At 30.0% G+C, this 21,984-nt stretch overlaps 1 protein-coding gene across 1 annotated transcript in view; it reads right to left on the bottom strand.

The window, feature by feature from the left end:
* Positions 1 to 12,900: 12,900 nt before the first annotated feature.
* The window catches only part of LOC140433400 (uncharacterized), a 42,364-nt gene continuing 33,280 nt past the window's right edge, over positions 12,901 to 21,984 (bottom strand). The window contains exons 5-6 of the mRNA XM_072521414.1: positions 18,814 to 18,943; positions 12,901 to 13,091 (exon numbers count right to left, since the gene is read on the bottom strand). Coding sequence (XP_072377515.1) covers positions 12,959 to 13,091; positions 18,814 to 18,943 — 263 coding nt within the window. The 3' untranslated portion in view covers positions 12,901 to 12,958. The remainder of the gene's footprint in view (positions 13,092 to 18,813; positions 18,944 to 21,984) is intronic.

The following is a 21,984-nucleotide window of genomic DNA, read 5'->3' as shown; positions in this document are numbered from 1 at the left end:
TTAAAAATTTCTTGGGAGTTTACAAGCGATTAAAGGATAATCCACATTTTTGGGGAAAAATGTTTCGACTTGCTTTGTGCTTTTGTGTTGTTATTATGTCACTCTACTGTGTGACATTTTTACCATACCAAGATGATTTCATAGGCACCTTACTTCATCTAGTTCACTACAAGATTCATTTAAATAACAGAATCATCAGATTCGCCACCAGATACCTGTGGCACATATTATTCCTCATCGGAAGCAACGAATGAATCTTTCTCGCAAACTGTTCTTTTACTTCTTGTCAATCTCCAGAAGCTAACTTATAATATTAAGATTTTAGTTTAGATTTTATTTTAATTTTAAAATAGTATAAGCTAGAAAGTTTTTTGTATTATTATTAAACGACTCATGCATTAATGTTGGTATTATGAGCTACCTAATAAATAATTATGATTTACATTGTCTTTCGTGATCTTAATTTGGTGTTAAGGTCCTTACTTGGAATAACATATTTTATTATAAAGCTGTTTATATAACTCTTTAATTGCCTTATTTGATTTTTTGCCTATTTGTGCATATTTTTTTTTATTCGACGGAGATACGTGTTTAATTTAACATAGTTAAAAAGGTTATATGATTAACGTACCTATGTTGTAATATTTATTATTCCTACTTAATTTGTAAATTCTCCATATGGGTTGTCCGATTAATATATCCAGTAACCATTAAGTTCGCAGCGACCAAAATCTGTCAAAGTAGATTTTTCGCATTTTTGGCACGTACTATAGATTTTAACAGCTTTATACAATGTTATTACATTCAAACTATTATTTTTTTTAATTAAATTTGCTTTTTTTTACTGCTCGGAAACTTTGATTGTTAATGGCCTGGAAAGCTACGCGATTTGACTAGGTTATACCTTTCAGGCTAGATATTCGTCCCCTAAGTCCATAATCAGTAATATTTGGATGATATTGTGGCGTTTACAATAAAGCATATTTTTTCGGAATCTATCTCTTTTAAAATCAATCATATTAACTTAGTTGCCTTATAGTTTTCCATTTATTTATGATACACTATCCCCGAATTATGAAACCTTACACCAGCTTAAACAGATCTAGTGTAAAGAAACCCTTCTGCGATGTTGTAACTTGCAGTAGTGCAAGATATGGCTACCTTTTTCAGATTCTCTGCTACAAAGTATACAGCTTAAATCTCCATGAAACAGTACCGTTGTATTCAGGTATCTCTGCACACATGTCCAGTAAAGAAGACTGTTATAAATTTAAGTTGATTTGTGCTTATTTTAAGCAACACTTTGACTGTGTTTACTTTCCCAGTAAGAATGGTGCTCTTGTACACTTTTACGGCCGGCTCTGGACGAAAATATATTGTCACTAATTCTTTTCTGGCAAGCTTACCAGTTCCTTTATTTACCTTGTATTCTCAAAAACACAGTTCCACATTGTTTCGTTAGTGCGTATAGTCAACCATTTCTTGGTTCTCTTACCACACACCAGTAGTATTTGATTTCTCATACGCCAGTGTTGTATAGGACCAAGATATGGTCTCCAGTCCATGGTAGTGTTATGTGTCTTGTGGTATCAGTGTTGTTTCAGGCTCAGAAACGTGCTCCCTAGACAGATCTAGCTGTTTTTAAATGTACCTTCAGCAAGTTGTCGTTCCATCGTTTACGTGGTCTTTCTGCTGATCGTCGTCTTCCTATTGGGGAACCGTCTCTTGCCATCCTTACTACTGTATTTGATGTCATTCGGCTTATATGATCATTTCATTCCACCTTTTATTTCTTACCCAGTCCATAATGTTCTCCACCTTGCATCTACGTCGAATATCTGTACTTCTAGCTCTGTCTCATAGTGTTTTACTATCAATGTTTTCAAGTATTTTCATATATGCTGTTTCTAACATCCTTTTTGTCCTCTTCATTATTTGTATGTGATTATTGATTTGATGATTGTTTTGTAAATTCTGCCATTTTTTTTCCGATATTTTTATTTCTAAATATTGTTTCATTTAGGCAACCAGCGGCTTTGTTTGCTCTATTAACTTGATCTTTTACTCAACATAAAATTAACATATTAAATTTTCTGGCGGTTATATTAAATTGGTGCAGCATACGTTGTAAATTATCTTTACTCTAAGAGAGTAGTATTGCGTCGTCTACATAGCGGATTACTTTAAGTTGTTTTCCTTTCGTGTAATAACCTGAACTTTCAAACTAAATTTTCGTATAATTTAAAAAGATTTTAATTTAACAATGCACTTTTATATTGTATTCCATCGCTATCTTCTGAAAAATATCTTAAAAAGCGTACCTCACAGCCTCTTCAGATATTTCGGCACACAAAAATCTTCTATATCTATTTTATATGCTTAACAGTCTACTTTACGAGTATACATTAAGTTTTGATGCCGGATTTATTACCTGTTAATTTGCTGACATGTGATACATGTCGTTTCTTTAACAGTTCTAACTACGTCACTCGTGGCCACTGTAATACAAGTTACCCCTTTCGTTGTGTTGTTGCAAACGTTGGTTTGTTTTATATATTTATTATGTTTAAATTATAATTCCATACCAAAATAATCAATCAGTAATTGTATGGATGCCTGTTCAGCCCCAGCTCAGACGATGCGCATTTTCCGATTATTATTTGCTTTCTGTCTGTTTTATTTATTCTCTGTTTATGTCGGAATCTCTCGCTAGCTACATTTTCTCTTTTGGTGGTAGTTTTCCGGAGTTTAAAAGTCTGTAATATATGTTCTTACTTAAAAACATAGAACCTGTTTTCAGATACCATGCTTTAATTTTATTCAAAGGATTCCGTAGTACCCAGCAGCTAATGTGATGAATTAATCAATTACATATTTTTAATAATATTTTGCCTTTTTAGCCCCTGTACAGTCTGTGTGGGCCCAAACTGCAAATGATGCACATATTACCCACAATTCCTCTTGTGGGAAAATTTGCCGAACAAAAGATGCATTCCGCGTCATTATCATTCGGTTCTACAATTCGTAAAATTAGTAAAATTACTTTCATCACATCCGACGTTCCGCTGGAAATGCTCGCGTCTTGTTCACGACTGCTAGATAGACGATCATCTTTTTTCTTGAAATCAAGTTTTCTTTTTACAAGTTGCTTTCCTTTTCCCGAAGACATGCCTGGTGCAGAACTGCGACCACGTCTGCCTCTTTGATCTTGACAACTACCAGCTTTTTTGTCTTCTCTACATTTTTGGGTTTCAATTTGTTGTGTCTTGTAGGGTGAAGCAGTAATAACTGTAGACTGATAAGCATTTCGCCACCTAGTTGAGGTCCTCTTTTTTATTTTTAAGACAGGACATATGTCGAATGGACTTGTTAAGTTCGAGGAGCTAATTTCTGGTGATGTGCTATGTGGTGATGGAGTCAACTTTAAAGATGTTGACGATTCGCCTACCTGTGTGCAGAATATGTCGATGGCTCCCCAGATGTCACAGTTGTCTATCACCAGTTTAATACAAAGGAGTTGATAAGAAATGCTTGTTATATATAACGCAGGATATATCCGCGTCACCTTAAATTCATTGATAGCAATTTGAGCTGTTTGGTATTTGACATATTGTCCATTATATTGTAAGCGCAAAGAGCACGTTGATTTTGCTTCATCCACAAGCTGACTTCTTCTCTAGTAGGTTTTCAAAGGACTTATCAACGGCTAGCAAAGGTCTATCCAAACAATGGGATGGCAGTGACACTATGGTAATATGGTTTGTTTCACTTAGATTAATGACGTCAATGTTCTAGGTATAGCTAAAGTGCCCATCCAAAATGAGTATTGCTGGCTGCTTCTCTGTAGGACGACAACAGTCTATGAGATGTTAAAACCATTGGGTGAAAAGGTTGAATTGGATCCAACCAGAAAAATACACCTCAAATATCGTCACCGGCGGTGCATTTTTCTTCAATTGCTCACTGATGTTTTTACGCGGTATTAAGCGAAAAAGCTATTTGTTTTAATCGGAAATCCGCTGCGTTTGGTATAAATATAAATAAAAGAAAAACAAAATATATGGAGTGCACAAAGTCGAATCGACATAAAAATCTGAAGGCAGACAACCATACTTATGAACATGCCTTAACCTTTCCCTACCTAGGCTTAAGAATAAATGACAGCAATAATATAATAATAATAATAAGTTAAAAAATACAAAAACGGATTCTTATCAGTAATAGGTGCTCTTATGCATACAATCAATAAAAAATATTTGAGGGCAAAATATTAAGAAAGATGTTTGAACAAACCCATTGTACTGATAATTTTTGGAGAATAAAAATAAACTATAAGCTGGATTAATAAAGGCATAGCGTAGATATCGTTAATTTTTTAAATTGGTAAAGACTACAACGGCTTGACCATTTAGAAATAATGCCAGATAATCAAGCTATAAAAGGAAATCCAAAGATAGAAACCTTATGAAAATGAACAATAGAAAATGCCTCGTAAAATGTGGATAGACGATGATCAAATATCTTAAAACCATAAACATCAGGGCATGGCGAAGCAAACTAGCTAATAGCGCAGAATGGAAGAACGTTGTTAAGCAGGCCAAGACTCACAAGTGGTTTTAGCGTCATTAGAAGAAAAAGAAGAAGAAGATTTGAAAGCATAAAACTTGCTACTCGATATCTTATTTTGATTTTGTCTAGAAGATTACGTAAGACCCCAGCAGCTGGTGCTAAATGGCCTTACACCAGCAGCTAATTTTATGTATTAATTAACCTCATATTTTTATCTCGAATTTATAATTTCAAGTAGCTCTTTATACACAAACCATTATTTTTACCAGAATTATGCGACCAGAATGAATATAATCAATAAAAATTTAAAAAACGAATGATTTAAAAGGAGAACCCAAAAAGTTAGAAAACATATTTTTAAAGATATTTCCATCAGCCCAATAAAAATTATTAGTAATCATGATATCAAGACATTAACCGACATTAAAGAAAATTTACATACTTTTACAAATCATACCATAAATTCCATTATACCTAATTTCTGTTTATTAGAATCTAAAAGAATAAAGCTTCAAAATTTTATATAAAAGGGTTTGGCAATAGTAAAGAATGCATACCACGAAAATGTCCAACAAATTTTTGAAGAAGATGTAATGCGACGCAAGCCTCTAATGCAAATATACTGCCTCTACTACAAACAATTGCGAGGGCAAAATTACAAAAAAAATTAGAGCTTCAATTGAAGATTGTTGATGTTATGAAATTGCTCTAATGAGGTGAAAACACCATTGATCCTTAAAAACTACCCTGATTAAAAAATAACGAAATACGGTCCTAAATGCAGCTCCAATAAAGTATCCATTAGGTTTAATATGCTTCTCAATATGAAGGTAGTCGACTCTTGATGAATGATCTAGGTTAAATTATTTCGAAGAAGAGTAATTGAATACTACAAGGTACTTTAAATTTTTAAAGCAAGCAAAATAACTCATTAAATCTAATTCAATGCTAACGTACCTGTTAGAGACTACAAGTAAGAATATGAAAATAATATTAGCCTGCCTATAGAGCCTAATCAAAAAAGAAGTCCAAGCTAGAACTGAATTGAAAGAAACACTAACCTTCCACACCTAAGTTAATTATTTCTCCCAAATGACCAAAGCGAAATATTTGCATGAGGAAAAACGTTAGAGGGCAATAAAATGCACACCCAAAAGGGTATAGAAATAGATTTTAAGAGATATGAACTACATATGGTCACACCAGCCTCTATCCTATGGCTCTACACGCCAATTCAAGCCCTGGCCTCCCTTATCAAACTTCTTCATTTTTTAGAGTCATTTTTCTCCACGATCGACTGCCAAGGATATTTCTTGAGTCCTCATCTACATGATCTCTAATTGTTTTTTTAATCTCACAATAGGTCCCTTCCCCTAAATTCTTGCGTTCGTGAGTTTTTTTAGAAGCCTGTTTTCTTCCACACTAAATACATGGCCTGTCCATTGAAGACGTTTCTTTAGATATATTATATATTGCATAATCGCAGCTGATTGACCAACTGTTGTTTTCATTTTAAGTGCCTAGTATTATTCGTCACAGTAACTTTCTTTTAAAGATGTCTATGTGGTTTACAGGTTTTAAGTCAAAATCCTAGTTTCAAATCATCGCTCACTAACGGTCGGATTATGATCGTGTCGTTTTGATTCAAGTTTAGTCCTTTGATGTACGTCTCGTAATTTAAATATTTTCTTTATAGCAAAGTGCCATATTACCTAGGATGATTCTTCTGCTAAGCTGTACATCGTCAATGTTGTCCTTTATGGTGCTGACTTATAATAGATAAAGCTATTTACTTTTTTGCTTTACTCTTGATAAAGCTATGGTCCTACGAGATACTAAAATTTTAACAATTATTTCTTTATAATTCTGACTTGTGCATTGTGCATTTAGCCCAGGGAAATAAGCATTTTTTCATGACACTCCTCCGGCCAGGCAAACGACAGTTGTTTTGAGTAGTATGGACCTCTGTAACAAAAACCTATATGTTTCCTGCAGTCGATTTTTTGGACTTAATTAGTTATTAACAAATTAAAGTCAAAAAACGGAAAATTTTTGATTTTTTCGTCCATCAGCAAAAAGTGAAGCATTTTAGACAAATTTTAGAAGAGAAGAAACTTATAAGTCATATAAAAACCTTTAAAATTGCGTTTTCTAAATGTTTCTATGCTTATTTGTTGCTTGGAAAGTTGCAAAATAAGTCAAAAATTTCGGTTTTTTATAAATGTTAATAACTTTTTTGAAAATAAACGTATAACATTTATATTTCATGGAATGCTGTGCCTTGTAGTGCTTAAAATATGGTTGAAATTTCAAAGTGATCAGTCAAATAGTTTAAAGTTATTTTATTTGTTTATCCCAAATTAATTTTTTTTTGCAACAATATAAGTCAGAAAATTATATAGTTTTAGTAATTGTAAGGGTAGTTTCTGGAAGAAGAAGACTTGTTCTACTATTAACATTAAAAAAAAATTAAGAAAATTAATTTTAAATATTGCAAAATAATTTTGCAAAAACATAACAATTGCCTGCAAGAATATTATTTTTTTATATTTAAGAAGCCTGAATTTTTTCACAAATTAAAAAGAAAAAAAATTTGTCCTAACATAATTTGGGACAAAGTTAGCCTCTTTTTTTTATTTTATTCATAGCAGCTTTGTTTATAATAAGTAATAAATCTAATTAGCGTTATTTAAAAGAAAATACTTTATAGTTTTAACGTACCAAATTCTAAAAAGTTTGCCCTTCAACGAAATCGTCCACAATGCTTCAAAATGTGGTCCTTAAAATCGGCTGGCTTCGAAACTCACGGAAGCCGAAGGGAGGGGGAAGGAGCTGTTAGCTGTATCGCTGGTTCTTTTTTATGGGTTTTAACGTTCCTTTTTTAATTTGTATGTACTGTTTGCGTACATTACGAATAGGCATTATTTCAATAAATTGTTAAATAAACTATCTAATTTGCTTCAATTTTTATTATAATATTTGAGATAATTTTTATTTAAAAACATAAATATTTATAATTAATTTATACCTCTTTAATAAAATTGTAAATAATTTATTTATTATAGATTTTATAAAAACAACAAATTGTCCTATTCAATTGTTTCTAAAAATAGTGTTGCTTTAGAAATATTAATTAAAATAATTTTTCTAATGTCTATTCTTTATTATTTTATTATTATTCTTTTTAAGTTAGAATTAATTTCATGTTATCGAATGAATTATCCTACAATAAAGTCGTCCCAAGAATGCAACTCAGTAATATTGGCAATATAATTTTAAAGTCATCTACTTTAAAATATAATATGTTTATATATATATATATATATATATATATATATATATATATACAGGGTGATTGATTAGTGTACGGATTAGTTTTAAAATTAGTTACAATCTTACAGGCTGTTCCATAAGATGGTGGCAGACCAAACTTTTGTTTTTTTCTGCTTCACTTCCCCATCACAACAAAGTAAAGTTGTATTATATTATACCGGGGATTTAAAAAGTTCTAACCAATATTACCTGAAAATCGTATCAAGTTTAACTCCCTGTATAATTAACCGTTATGTCAATACCCAAGTACCTGATACGTGAGTCTATACCCGTGCTACCCAAGTACCCGGCATTGTTTCGGTAAACTTCCTTGTACATTCCGAAAATAACAGACAATTGGGATTTTTCTTTGTTTGCTATCAGTGTTTATTTAACTGTGCTTACAAGTTGTTAATATTTTTGTGACTATATGCGTGTTTTATGTTGTAATTACTTGTAATAATGGCAAGAAGAGAAGTGAGTGCTAGCGAATTTAGAAGGTAAGTTATTACTGTTTATTTTTTCAATGTTTTATACATAGATCATTCAATTTTAGAATGACGTATGAAAAGCAACAGAAGTACTTGCAACAATTTATAGACGATATAGATAAGGAAGTAGACAAAAATATCGAAAACCAGGAATCAGATGAGGACTATGTTTCGCAAAGCAAACCGGATGGAGATGAAGCTTCTGACGTAGAGGACGTTTTTACTGATATCAATAATAAGATTGAAATCGATACCGACGGCGACGATAGTAGTAATAAAGATTTTGATGATTTTCAAGAAACTTCTTCGCAAAGTGATGTTCTGGTTGCAAAAGATAAAACGATTTGGCAAAGAAAACCGTTTACTGCAAGTCGAACACTGAAACGTAACCTTTTGCGTGAAAAAACGGAACCAGTACGTTCTACTAAAACTAAACATGTTTGGAACTAAATGTTTGGAAGTCACTCACAACAGAAGAATTTGATGCATACTTAGGTATTCTTATTACAGCAGGAGTACGGCATTCAAACTCAGAGCACTCGAAAGATTTATGGAAAACAGACTCTTATCCTTTGTACCGAGCAAGTATGGGCACAAATCGCTTTTGGAGCATCAGCAGATTTTTACGGTTTGACAATGACAAAACACGTGCAGAACGTTTGCAAAATGATAAAGCTGCAGCTATTACAGATATATTTCATCTTCTCAATGATAATTTACGTCGTAACTATGTACCGTCGGATTCTCTTACTGTGGATGAACAGTTATTTCCTTTTAGAGGTAGGACACGTTTCACGCAATATATGCCAGCAAAACCTGCCAAGTATGGCATCAAGGTTTGGTGGGTTTGTGACGCCAATAATTCGTATCCACTTACTGGACAAATTTATACTGGAAAAAATTCGACTGGACGTAAAACTAATCAAGGTGAACGCGTAGTAAAAGATTTGTGTTACCGATACAAAAATTCTGGACGAAACATAACAATGGATAATTTTTTCACGACTCTTCCACTAGCTTGTCTCCTGTTGTCTTGGAATTTATCATTAGTTGGTACTTTGAAAAGAAACAAACCATATATTCCACAAGAAATGCTGCCCAAAATTGTTGTAAACTGCTACATTTGTATGTCTTTAGCGAAAAAGCGGCTAAGAAAATCACGAAAATCATGCAATGTTTGTAATCGTCCACTATGTAACGAACACTCAGTAAATATAAGTAAGTGTGGACAATGTGTTTAAAATGTAACTTTTATTTACGTTTCCATATCACTTTTATTATAAAAAAAAACTAGACAGAGCTTCATAATTTACTAAACATTAGTGTTACCCGGGTGCCACGGGTGTGGACGTAATGGTGTAAAAACTTTGACAGGTAATTTTAATATATTATATGCATTTTTTTCTTTGGTTTTTATTATAAATCTCTTCGTTCTAAATAATTTTAGGAATAACTAGAAGCTCGAATAAAAATATTTATACTATCGTCAATGATTCAGATAAAACAATTACCAAGGATACCCAGGTACCTGGGTATAGACACAAAGGTTAAAAAGGAGTATAGGAACACTCATATATTGCAACCATAGTTTTTTAATAATTGTTAAAAATTATAAAACATATTGGTTTTTATAATATTCGTTAAATCAAATACAGGGTAAGTCAAAATGCAAGTACATTATTTTCTTGGTAATTTTAAATAGAACACCCTGTATTTTATATCACTATCAAAAAGTACTAATATCGTACTTCAAATTTTATAAAGTACTCCCTATACCTAAAGTTATCAGTTTTCTAGATATTTTTATTTTTCTATCAAAGTATTAATTTGGTAGATATTTTAACGTTTACCAATAATTATTTTGAGTCGGCCATGATTGATTTGTCAGAAACTGACAGTTTGACATTATTGTTTATTAATTCAGTATTGGGATACACCGTAAATTAGCAACAATTATTATTTAGTAATTTAGTAATTAATTCAATTTAAATTAGCAATAATGAATTACTACTGATGAAATGGTAGATATGATCTGTATATTGGGGTAATGCAATAAAAATTCTTTACTATCAGCTAGAACTTATTAAGAATGGTTTTTAGATAGGCGGCAACCTAGACAAGATACATTTGAAAAATTAAAAGATCGATTTAACCGCACTGGTAAGGTGGTCCCAAGGTCACCGGAATTCAATAAAATGGACTCATTTTTCGGGAGTTACGTTAAGAACGAAGTATATAAAATACCACCAACAAGAAGGGATTATGAAAAATAGAATCCGAATTGCATTTCAAAATATTTCTTTACCAATGGTTAGTAGGTAATGTAAGCAACTCTTTCAATGACCGCTTTCAAGTATGCACAGATGTTTTGGGAGGTCATTTTGAACACCTTACTTAAGTAAGATAAGTTAAAATTACTATTATTTTTTATAAATTTTATTTCAAATAAATTATTTTCTTTTATGTGTCGCTATTTCGTTACTGAATTAATAATTATTATTGGTACCTAAACGTTAAGATATCTACCAAATTAATACTTTGATAGAAAAATAAAAATATCTAGAAAACTGATAACTTTAGGTATAGGGAGTACTTTATAAAATTTGAAGTACGATATTAGTACTTTTTGATAGTGATATAAAATACAGGGTGTTCTATTTAAAATTACCAAGAAAATAATGTACTTGCATTTTGACTTACCCTGTATTTGATTTAACGAATATTATAAAAACGAATATGTTTTATAAGTCTTAACAATTATTAAAAAACTATGGTTGCAATAGATCAATGTTCCTATACTTCTTTGTAATTATACAGGGAGTTAAACTTGATACGATTTTCAGATAATATTGGTTATAACTTTTTAAATACCTGGTATAACATAATAAAACTTTACACTGTTGTGATGTGGAGGTAAAGCAGATTTCAAATTTAAAATAAAATACAGGGTGTTCTATTTAAAAAAACATAACTTCTGTCTGCCATCATCTTATGGAACACCCTGTAAGATTGTAACTAATTTTAAAATGTGGAGCTTAAAGCTGCCTACAATTTTTCTTAAAAACTTTTTTTTGTAATTCTTACTATAAAAGATCTACTGAGATTTCTTAATTGGTATAAACAAAGCTGCTATGAATTAAATAAAAAAAGAGGCTAACTTTGTCCCAAATTATTTTAGGACAATTTTTTTTCTTTTAAATTTGTAAAAAAATTTAAAATTTTTAAATATAAAAAATATTGTTCTTACAGGCAATGGCTAAAAAGTTATTCTAATTGTTTATAAGCAAAAAATCGACATGTTTTTGCAAAATTATTTTGCAATATTTAAAATTAATTTTCTTAATTTTTTTTTTAATGGTGATAATAGAACAAGTCTTCTTCTTCAAGAAACTATCATTACAATTACTAAAACTATATAATTTTCTGACTTATATTGTTGCAAAAAAAATAAATTTGGGATAAACAAATAAAATAACTCTTAAACTATTTGACCGATCACTTTGAAATTTTAACAATATTTTAAGCACTTATAGACACAGCATTCTATGAAATATAAATGTTATAAGTTTATTTTCAAAAAAGTTATTAAAATTTATAAAAAACCGAAATTTTTGACCTATTTTGCAATTTCCTACGCAACAAATAAAAATAGAAACATTTAGTAAACGCCATTTTGAAGGTTTTTATATGACTTAAAAGTTTCTTTTCCTGTAAAATTTGTTTAAAATGCTTCACTTTTTGCCGATAGACGAAAAAAGCAAAATTTTTCCGTTTTTTGACCTTAATTTGTTAATAACTAATAAAGTCCAAAGAATCGACTGCAGGAAACATATAGGTTTTTGTTACAGAGGTCCATACTACTTATAACAACTGTCGTTTGCCTGACCGGACGAGTGTCAAAAACAGGGTACTTTTTTTGCTTATTTCCCTGGCCTAATTAGTGTAGAACTATTTAGAGCAGCAGTCAACAGGGTCCGCATAGACATTATGATTTCCAAAATTCGATAGAAGATGGAACTTAAAGAAGAAAAAAAAGCAATGTACAGCCCAGAGAAATACTTAAACTTATCATAACAAGGTTACTGGCTTTAATCCAAAAGCCACTTTTTTGGTGAAGTGTAATAAAAGAACAAGTTTTGGTGCAAAAATCTTATGACTAAGTGCCGGAGCAAATAGTGTCTTGTCTAGGGTACGAAGAAGAAGAAACGCCAGAATAGCATATTTGATACCTGGTGTTGTTGCTTCGTGGCATTTCCTTATTATAATTTTATATAAAATGCAAATGAACAATTAATAAAACTACTTTTTATTTTTGTTATCAGGTTATTATTACTGCCTCATCAATAGGTATACAAAAATTTTAATTACCATAAGTATTTATAATTACAATATTTATTATATATATATATATATATATAAAGAGTATTATAATATATATATATATATATATATATATATATATATATATATATATATATATATATATATATATATTATATATATATATATATATATATATATATATATATATATATATATATATAAAGATTATAAAGAAAACAGCAGTGTTAAAAAAAGTTTTAAAACTATTCGTATGTTTGACTGCAAGGAGATTTTACAGCTTTTGCTATTTCGTCTGCATACTGCTTAACTTTTGGAATGTGTGAACACTCATTATAGTAAATGTCTGTCAGGCAATGAGTTCTCGACAAATACCTCCTAAAAACGAATAAAAATTATTTGGTAAATAAATAATTAATTAAAATTTCTTTAATAAAGGTATTTAAAATGTTAAATCTTAAAATAATTATTACGTATATAAACTTATCTAAGAAAAGTAAATAAGCAAAAACAAAATGCTTACTTGCTCAGTGATACCATGTATTGATAGATAAAAAGTAAAATTTACCCTTTATCTATTTTTGTTTATTTAAATTTTAGTTTTTACTTAGTTTAAATTGTAAATTTTAGAAATAAACAAATTATAGCTGTTGAACGTCCATTAAATACTAGGTGTATTTACAATAGATGATAATAATCAATGTACAAAAAAGAATTATAGCTAATTAGTAGTTTTTTTACATACTTGTTAATTTTACATTTGTCACTCAAGAATCAAAAAACATTTACTCATTACCCGTTAAAACCTATTGGTCGAACACGGGAATAGTGTGTGACGACAATTAATTATATTTTATGTAGGTGTGTATTAATCTACAAACGTTTTATAATATGTATTGTTACGATAAATATTATGGCGTATAAAACTGTAAATATTTTATCACTAATTCTTTTCTATTTCTAGTAATTTCGGCGCTCAGTTGAAAGACCTGTTTACCTGAATTCTGATGAGTCACCCACGATTCGAAATTTTCAGAGGCAGGCCGAATAAAACCAGCATGGGTGACTTTCTCGGCTCTTCCATGGGGGATCGCCGCGATTCTCGAATAAGGGCATTTTATATTTAAAGAGGAATTTTGTTGTAAACAGTTAGTTCGTTTTTGAACATCGCGTCGAGTTTTAAAATGTAACGCACGCATTATAATAAATGTAGATAAATTATATAATTATTGGTGTGAAATAAATTAGTTATATTGTACAAATAAAAACTTTAATAAATTTGTAAGTGTTATTAATAGAACCTTTAATAATAAATAAAGACAATAAATTAGATATTATTAAAAACAGTACAGTATATTACATGTATTTAATTTTTTTACATTTATATGAACGAATATAACAAACCACTCTATTAATATTCTTCTTTTTTTAATTAGAAGAATTATGTTATTATTATATTATTTTTAATTAGAAGATTAATTAGAAGAATTTTGTCAAAAACAAAAATTAAACAAAATTTGTTTAATTTACTAATGTTTGTATTTTGAGAACGATTTCCGAAGTGGAAATTGAAACGTCAATTAACGTATTTTAACCTTTAATTGTGGCTTATTCCCATTTAAATATAAATTAATTTAAAATGCCACAAGAAAATAGCTTCAGAACAATATTAAACCATTCTTTTAGTTTGACCATATGTAGTTTAATTTTAGTCTTTAAATGTTCCCAATTGTCTGCGCTTTATATAATTGCAGTGTCATCGGCAAAACTTACTATCTTCCCCTCAGTATTGAAATTATATATATCGTTGACATGGATATTAAATAGTGGTGGTCCTAATACTGTACCTTGAGCAACGCCGCATCTTCAATGAAATTTATTGTTGTTAATATTATTTATTCCAACAATTTGTTGTCTGTTGTCCAAGTAAGACTACAGTAAATTATGAACAGTGCCGCGAATTCCACTAATTTCTAGTGTTTCTAGTAGTTTGGGATGGCTTACAGTATCGAATGCTTTTGTCAGGTATAGAAACACACAAGTAGAAGGTTGACTATTGTCAATTCGATTGTATATTTCATTGGCGAGTTCCATGATTGCGTCATTTGTCGATAAACCTTCACGGAATCCAAACTGCGAAGACAATAATATGTTGCGTTTATCAAAGAAATATGTCAGTCTGATTTAAGGACATTTTTCAAAGATTTTTGTTAAAGTTGTAACTAGTGAGATTGCTCTGTACTTTGATAAACTTAGTTTATCTTATTTCTTCTATAATAGGAAGTACAACTGTTTCCTTAAATTTGTCGGGACATTGACCAGTTTTAAATAATAAATTTATTAGTTCCACCAACGGTTTAATGGCTTGTTTATCTTAAATTTTTATTGTTTCTGCTTTGATGTTGTCAATACCGGGTGGTTTTTTCTTCTTAAGTGTTTTAATAGTCTCCCCAATTTCACTTTAAGAGACCGGTCTTAAATACATAGAATGCATGACGCTGTTGTATTGTGGGGAATACGATGTCGGTGGTGTTTCGAATTATAGATAGTTTCACCATCTGTTACAGTAGTTCTTTCTTCTGTAACTATTTTTATAATTCTCCCTTCGGTTTCTTTACCTGACAAATTTTTAAAAATATTCCACAGGTTTTTGGAAACATTCCTGTTTTCCTCAAGTTTATTCCTAAAGTAATCTTTCTTAGCATTTTTTATTAATATATTCAGGTATTTTCTATAATTGAAATATTAGTCATTTTTATTAACATTATCAGGATCTTTGACATGTTTACAATATAAGAGATTTTTTGTGTTTATGCATTTAACCAGTCCTGCAGTTATCCAACTTTGGCGCTTCTTCTCGTGTTTTTTTGTATTTTGTTATATAACTGTTTTTTACAGTAACTTTGTTAAGTATTTCACATGATAAATTGCATTTGACATTAACATTTTTAGAGGCATAGACATGTTCTGAAGTTTAAGATATTTACAGAGTAGAGCAAACGTAAAAGTAAAGTTAAATTTATATTATTCGACAGAACAACATCAGTTCCATTACTTGTCTTTTTCCTTTTACACACAATAATTATATGGTCCAGTAAGTCAGTAAATGAACGTGAAAAACGGCGATAACCTGTAATTTTCGGTGTCACCACCAAATTGCATGAATATTTAGATTTAGATTTACTTATCCTTCACTTAACTTTTAATCTTGTGTTTTTGGTCGCTATTTATTTTTAGGGGTAAAAACTACCCCTATAAAAAGAATCATATAATTGTAAATTAAAACAGCTAATTGATTCAAATCATCTTTTAAGTAACGGCAACATGGTAGCATTTCAAGAGGTCAAGAAAGAATTGAATAAATTAAACAAAAGTGATTTAATTAGGATAATAATTAGAAAGAAATTGTTTTTGGACATAAAATCAAGTAATAAAGTGGTAAAGTATGTGGAAAATGATGAAAGTACCAAGTTCCTTGGCGCAACTTCTGAAATACCTGAAAATTTAGTAACTGACGCAAAGTATAAACAATCTTAGAGTACAGAAAAATTGAAAACATATCTACAAACAAAGTTTCCCGGACATGAATTCTCGTGCACTTTGTACGAGAATAAGATAAATGGATCAAATTCCTTTATAATCACGGCAGATGCAGAATTAAAGGATATTCTTTTTCAAACACAGACGCGGCCGAAGGGCATAGAGGTAAGTGAATATTTTTTTCGCAAAAAATATTCTGTCGATAAATCTTCTGGGCAACCCAGATACATTAACCGAAGTGAAAGTTTTATTTTGATCAACTCTGTACCATTTTATATTAAACAAAAATCTGTAGCAAACTCTGACCAGATTGGTCTAATTAATATTTTCCATGTAAACACACAAAGTTTAAACAGAATAGATCAGCTTAATATTTTATTGAGAAATAAAAGATACAATCTATTATGTTTCTCTGAACACTGGTCAGAGAAAACAAATTAACAACATGAAAGCTTGATGGGTATTTTTTGTCAACTTTCTGTTGTCGGAAGATAAGGGAACATGGAGGTGTTGTAAATCGTAAGCCCCTCACGACTTGCTTTTGTTTCCAAACTTCACTCACCGGGAAAAATTTAAGTCCAATAAGGAGGTCGTCGCCGCCACGGAAGCCTACTTTGCAGACCTCGAGAAAACGTATTTTTCAGACGGATTAAATAAGTTGGAGCATCGCTGTGTCAAGTGTATTGTACTAGAAGAAGACTATGTTGAGAAATAAATCACCACTATTCCAAAATTTTGGTTTAATTTTTGTAGGCCAAGTACTTATCGGATCGCCCTAGTAACTAATGCCAATATAAAATAATAACTATTATTGTAATAAATACTTCAGCGTTAGTATGGGTGTAAATGTGTATAAAATGAAAATAACCATATCGTGAATACGATGAAAACTAACAAACATCAGATATGTGTGGATAAGTGAATGAACTGGATTATCTCAGCGAAATTACGTCTGTCCAAAAAAAGGTGTTAAAGTTAAATTTATATTGGTATTCATTTTAGTTAAGTATTAGGTTGCTGAAAAAATACGTGCAATAGGTAACTTATTTTAAACAAAAAAAAAAAACAAAGATCCTGAAACAAACCCAGAGATGAGATTTTGTATATCAAAAGGTCTAGGGAAAGGACAAAAATATAAATTATTCTTGTTTAGCCAAATTTGAAAAAGCGAATGTCCTAGGCTTATCAGTAAAAACTACATTGTTTCTACATTATGACGATTTTTAAGAAATCCTAACATTCTCTAATTATTTTCTTCTTTATTTCTATCTAGTTGGTTTATTTAAGTGAATATTAAAATGTGTATTAATATCTAAACATAAAAATAAGAAATATAAAAATAGAAAAATTTTCATATTGTTTTTAAATTATATAAGAAGAATGAGTTTTATATTTTTATCTATAGCAAATTTAGGCAATGGAAAAGTAAATTTTGCTTTACATTTTTTATTCATTGGGTTAATCAATAAACCAACAACTGCTGTATACTATTTAAGGACACAAAACAATAAAAGAATATTGTTAAATTACGCTGTTTTGTATTTTGTATTTTTTCACCAATTTCAACGTATTAGAACCTTATAAGTTTTCACCCCTAAACCACACGGGGCGATTCTGCGGACTTGTTTAATTGAATGTTCGAGTTAACGGAATTAAAAAAAAAACCTTTCGGCATATGCCATATTTTTTCACCCATTTTTCACTAATTTATTACCAACCCAATATTCTTTTTACCCTCAAACATACCCGTTATGGTAGAGATTCCTGATGTTTAATATTTAAGCTACCGGAATTCAAAAAAAAATTATAATATACTGTAGTGTTCTGGTTTTACACATTTACTAGCACCGTAGTAATTTTTCACCCCTAAACTACCCCTTTTGGGAAGTCAATAATTTTGTTAAGTTAAAATTTAAGATGAACAATTTTTTTTTTACAATTTTACTGTACTCTACTCATAACTGAAATAAAAAAGTGTTCTGGTAAGGTTTTACTAAACTGTGACCACCCTAATAATTTTTCACCCCGAAACCAATGTTATTTAGAAACGTTCCCGCTAGCTTAATATTCGAGCCAGCGTATTAAAAAATATATTTTTTAAATAACATAGTGTTGTGCTATGTTTTTACGAATATATTACCACAATAGTAATTTCTCACTGCCCATCTACCCCTTGTGGAAGTTAATATTTCTGCTAGGTTAAAATTTAAGGTAAAAAAATACTTTTTTTTTAATTTCATTGTACTCTATTTATAAATAAAATACGAAATGGCTCTGGTAAGTTGTTACTAAATGTAACGTACCTCAAAATTGTCACTGCTAAGCCACACTTAATGGGAGACATTCCACCAGATACACATTAACTCTATCTAATACAAAAAAAAATTTCGGAAATACAAAATATCACAGAGTTGTGCTAAATTTGTACTAATTTATTACCACCCTAACAACTTGGGCAAACACAGTAATGTATCTAAACGTTAAATACGGTGACTGTCCAAAAACTTACACCGGACAAACTGGTAAAACTTTTAACAAACGTATAGCGGAACATACTTACTCGCAAAAAATTTCAACAGATGTAGGAATTTCTGTGGAACTGTTTAGCTTTTTAGATCCTGTTAAACAGTTTAAATAATTTTGTTTGATTTCCGGTTTTTCAAACATTTTTCGGCAGACTGGAACATAAACTAAAAGAAAAAAATTGTTATATACACGTATATATATATACATATATATATATATATATATATATATATATATATATATATATATATATATATATATATATATATATATATATATATATATAACATATAATAATTGTAAAAAGTTGTATTTTAATAATTATAATATTGTAGATATAATTTAAGTGAGCCATGTGACTAGGCAACCAAAAATACTCTTTAAAGTGACAGATAGAAATTAAGAATTATTACGAATATAAAGTGGGGTTATAATAATAATGTTAGTTTAAAATGTTTAATTTATATATAGTTACTGATTTAAGTGTTTATTCTGATCTGAAAAGCCTAAATGTCAACAAAATTATTAATAGAAAATTAAAGAACAGACATGTTTTTAATGGAACAAATCGAACATGATTTCTTACCAGATGGTTCTGGAACATGTAAAAAGATATAAATACCCGTGATTTGGATTCAAGATGTCCAGTCCATTCAGTTAGTCAATCAGTTATGAGTTACAGTTACTATGATGGCCAGTTTTTTAGTATGAAAGTTAGTTAGAGTCAGTCAATCAGTTATAATTGTTCAATATAGTGAGTTAAATCAAGATTAAGAAACAGTATAAAGAAAATATTATTGAAGATTAAAAATTATGATGGAAGAAGATATTAATTGAATATTAAAATTAAATAATATTTTTGGTGATTGGATATTGGTATATAGAAAAAAAGAATAAATATAAATGCTGTTTGCTGGTTTGCTTGGTGGTGTATAAATGCTGGTGAAGAAAAATATCTAAAATTGGTGGAAGCTGATAATTGTAAAAACTAATTTCACAAAAACAAGGATAACCGAAGCTGCGAAGAAGACATTGAGTGGTGATTATAATTTATACAGTGGAAAACAGTTCATTTAGGCATTCAGTGACAGAAAGGTACAAAAATTTGTTAATATAATTTAGTTAGTGTCATAACAATTTCAATTTTGAAGATAGTTTGTTTAAATTTTACATTGTCTATAGAATTTAATTAGTTTCATAAGAATTTCAATTTAAAGATAGTTTATTTTAAATTTACATTGGCTAGGTTAGATATATATGTGTGTTTCATAATAGATATAATAAAGATAAAGAATTTAAAAAAGTACTTGCAAACTAATTCCTTGAGAACCGCGATAAAAACCCTATATATTACATATATTATTAAAAAAACACTCATTGCTCATCATTCACAAACAATACATCCTAACAATATCATAGCAATAAAACGCTAAGCCCTTTTCTTGTCCACCACTTTACTCAAAAACCATATTAGATAATTAAAATATTTTTTCGGAATATTATTAGTATTACGTATGAGATTGTCAAGATATACTTTTGGTACAAAAATTCACTTCTGGTTTTGAGATGACCGAAAGTTAAAATTTACTTTAAGTTTTAGACCCCACAATGTATATATGGATCGAAAGGTCTCGTCGAGACGAATCTAAATATGTACTTCCGGTTGCGATCCGACACCGGAAGTGACCCGAAATGCGCATAAAACGTCAAGATAGAGCAAATCTGACACCGGATTCGTGATCAGCATGCAAAATTAACTGCTAAATGATAACATTGTAACAAAAAACATTGTTTTCGACGAAATATTTCGTGATATTTAATACACTTTTTACTTGCATTATTATTGATGAATGTTATGTATATTCTTGCTTATATTGTTTGTATTGATCTCTTAATTTTTCTCGCAAAATAAAAATTTCATTTAAAAAACTCGATGTCGAGTTGGTCCATTAATACAATAATTTTGTTGTTTATGTCAACTAGCACAGAGGGGACTCGTTTTTATTATGCTGCTTATTCCTTTTACTTTTCTGTGCACATTAAAAAAGTCATGCCTAGTTATCATATCCTCAATTTCTTCGCAATTCATTCCATAGTTTTTCTGAATCTTCTATTTTTTCTCCGATGTACTTTAATCTATTAATAATTTTTTAATGTTATCTGTTATGCTTATATTGTCAAAATTAATTATATTGGTTAGTGTTTTTTGTCGTTGGTTTCGTTAGTTAGAGACCTTAGTTAGAGACCTTAGTTAGAGATCCGAGTCTCAATATCTACTCCTGAAAATGTAGTGAATTTTTTGACGGAATTTCGAAAGCGCTCACTTACGAAAGTATTATAACCTGTTTGGTTTCCTAAATATCCAGGGTGCTGCCTTCATCAAATAAAGCTTTCCAAGTAGATAGTCCTGGGTAGTTTATACTAGGTGTTTGCAATGACCATGCCGTTATTTTTACAAAATCCATACAATCTTTGTCCTCGATCATTAGGTTGTCCAGGAGCATAAAAACCACAGGATTAAAACACTACTGTTAGTAAATCTTGATTATCTTTCGATCAAAATACCTCCCATATAATCACGAACAACCACCACCAAGGGAGCTGAAACAGCTAGTGAGGAATGGCAAGAAAAATATCAAAAATATTTGATACCCATAAGCTATAGGTGAATAAGCTGGTGCAGGGTTTCAGAACTCTGTGGTGGGTATCATGACGGAATAGAAGATATACAATAAGAAAACTCGCTTTAATTAGATTGGTACGTCGGCGTCGGTTACAATAAACGGTTACAATAAATCAAAAAAAGACTACGGTAAAGAATATTAAAACACACACTATACTATTATCTAAAATGATAAGCAAGTAAAGTAGCACATGATTACAATATGATGGTGTATAATATACTACACTTGCGAGCAAAAATATCGACTCAAAAGTAAAATAAATGCCTGTTTGGCAAATATCTAACCAGATATATGTAACGTTAGAAGTAAAATATAGTAAAAACAAGTAATTTTTGTTGCCAACAATATTTATAAAATTAGCAACTAAAGCTCATAACAGAGATAACTTGTTATCTCTGTAATATTGTATGTGAGAAAACATATTATGAATAAAAGTCATTATGTAATGAATATAAAAGGAAATCAGTATAAAAAATTAGAAATATTACTAAGTATTTTTTTCACTGCGTGATATTATACTT

This window comes from Diabrotica undecimpunctata, chromosome 2, assembly GCF_040954645.1.
Source record: "Diabrotica undecimpunctata isolate CICGRU chromosome 2, icDiaUnde3, whole genome shotgun sequence".
Lineage (NCBI taxonomy): Eukaryota > Metazoa > Arthropoda > Insecta > Coleoptera > Chrysomelidae > Diabrotica > Diabrotica undecimpunctata.
The sequence above is the reverse complement of the archived record's forward strand: the minus strand, read 5'-3'. Positions and strand labels throughout refer to the sequence as shown.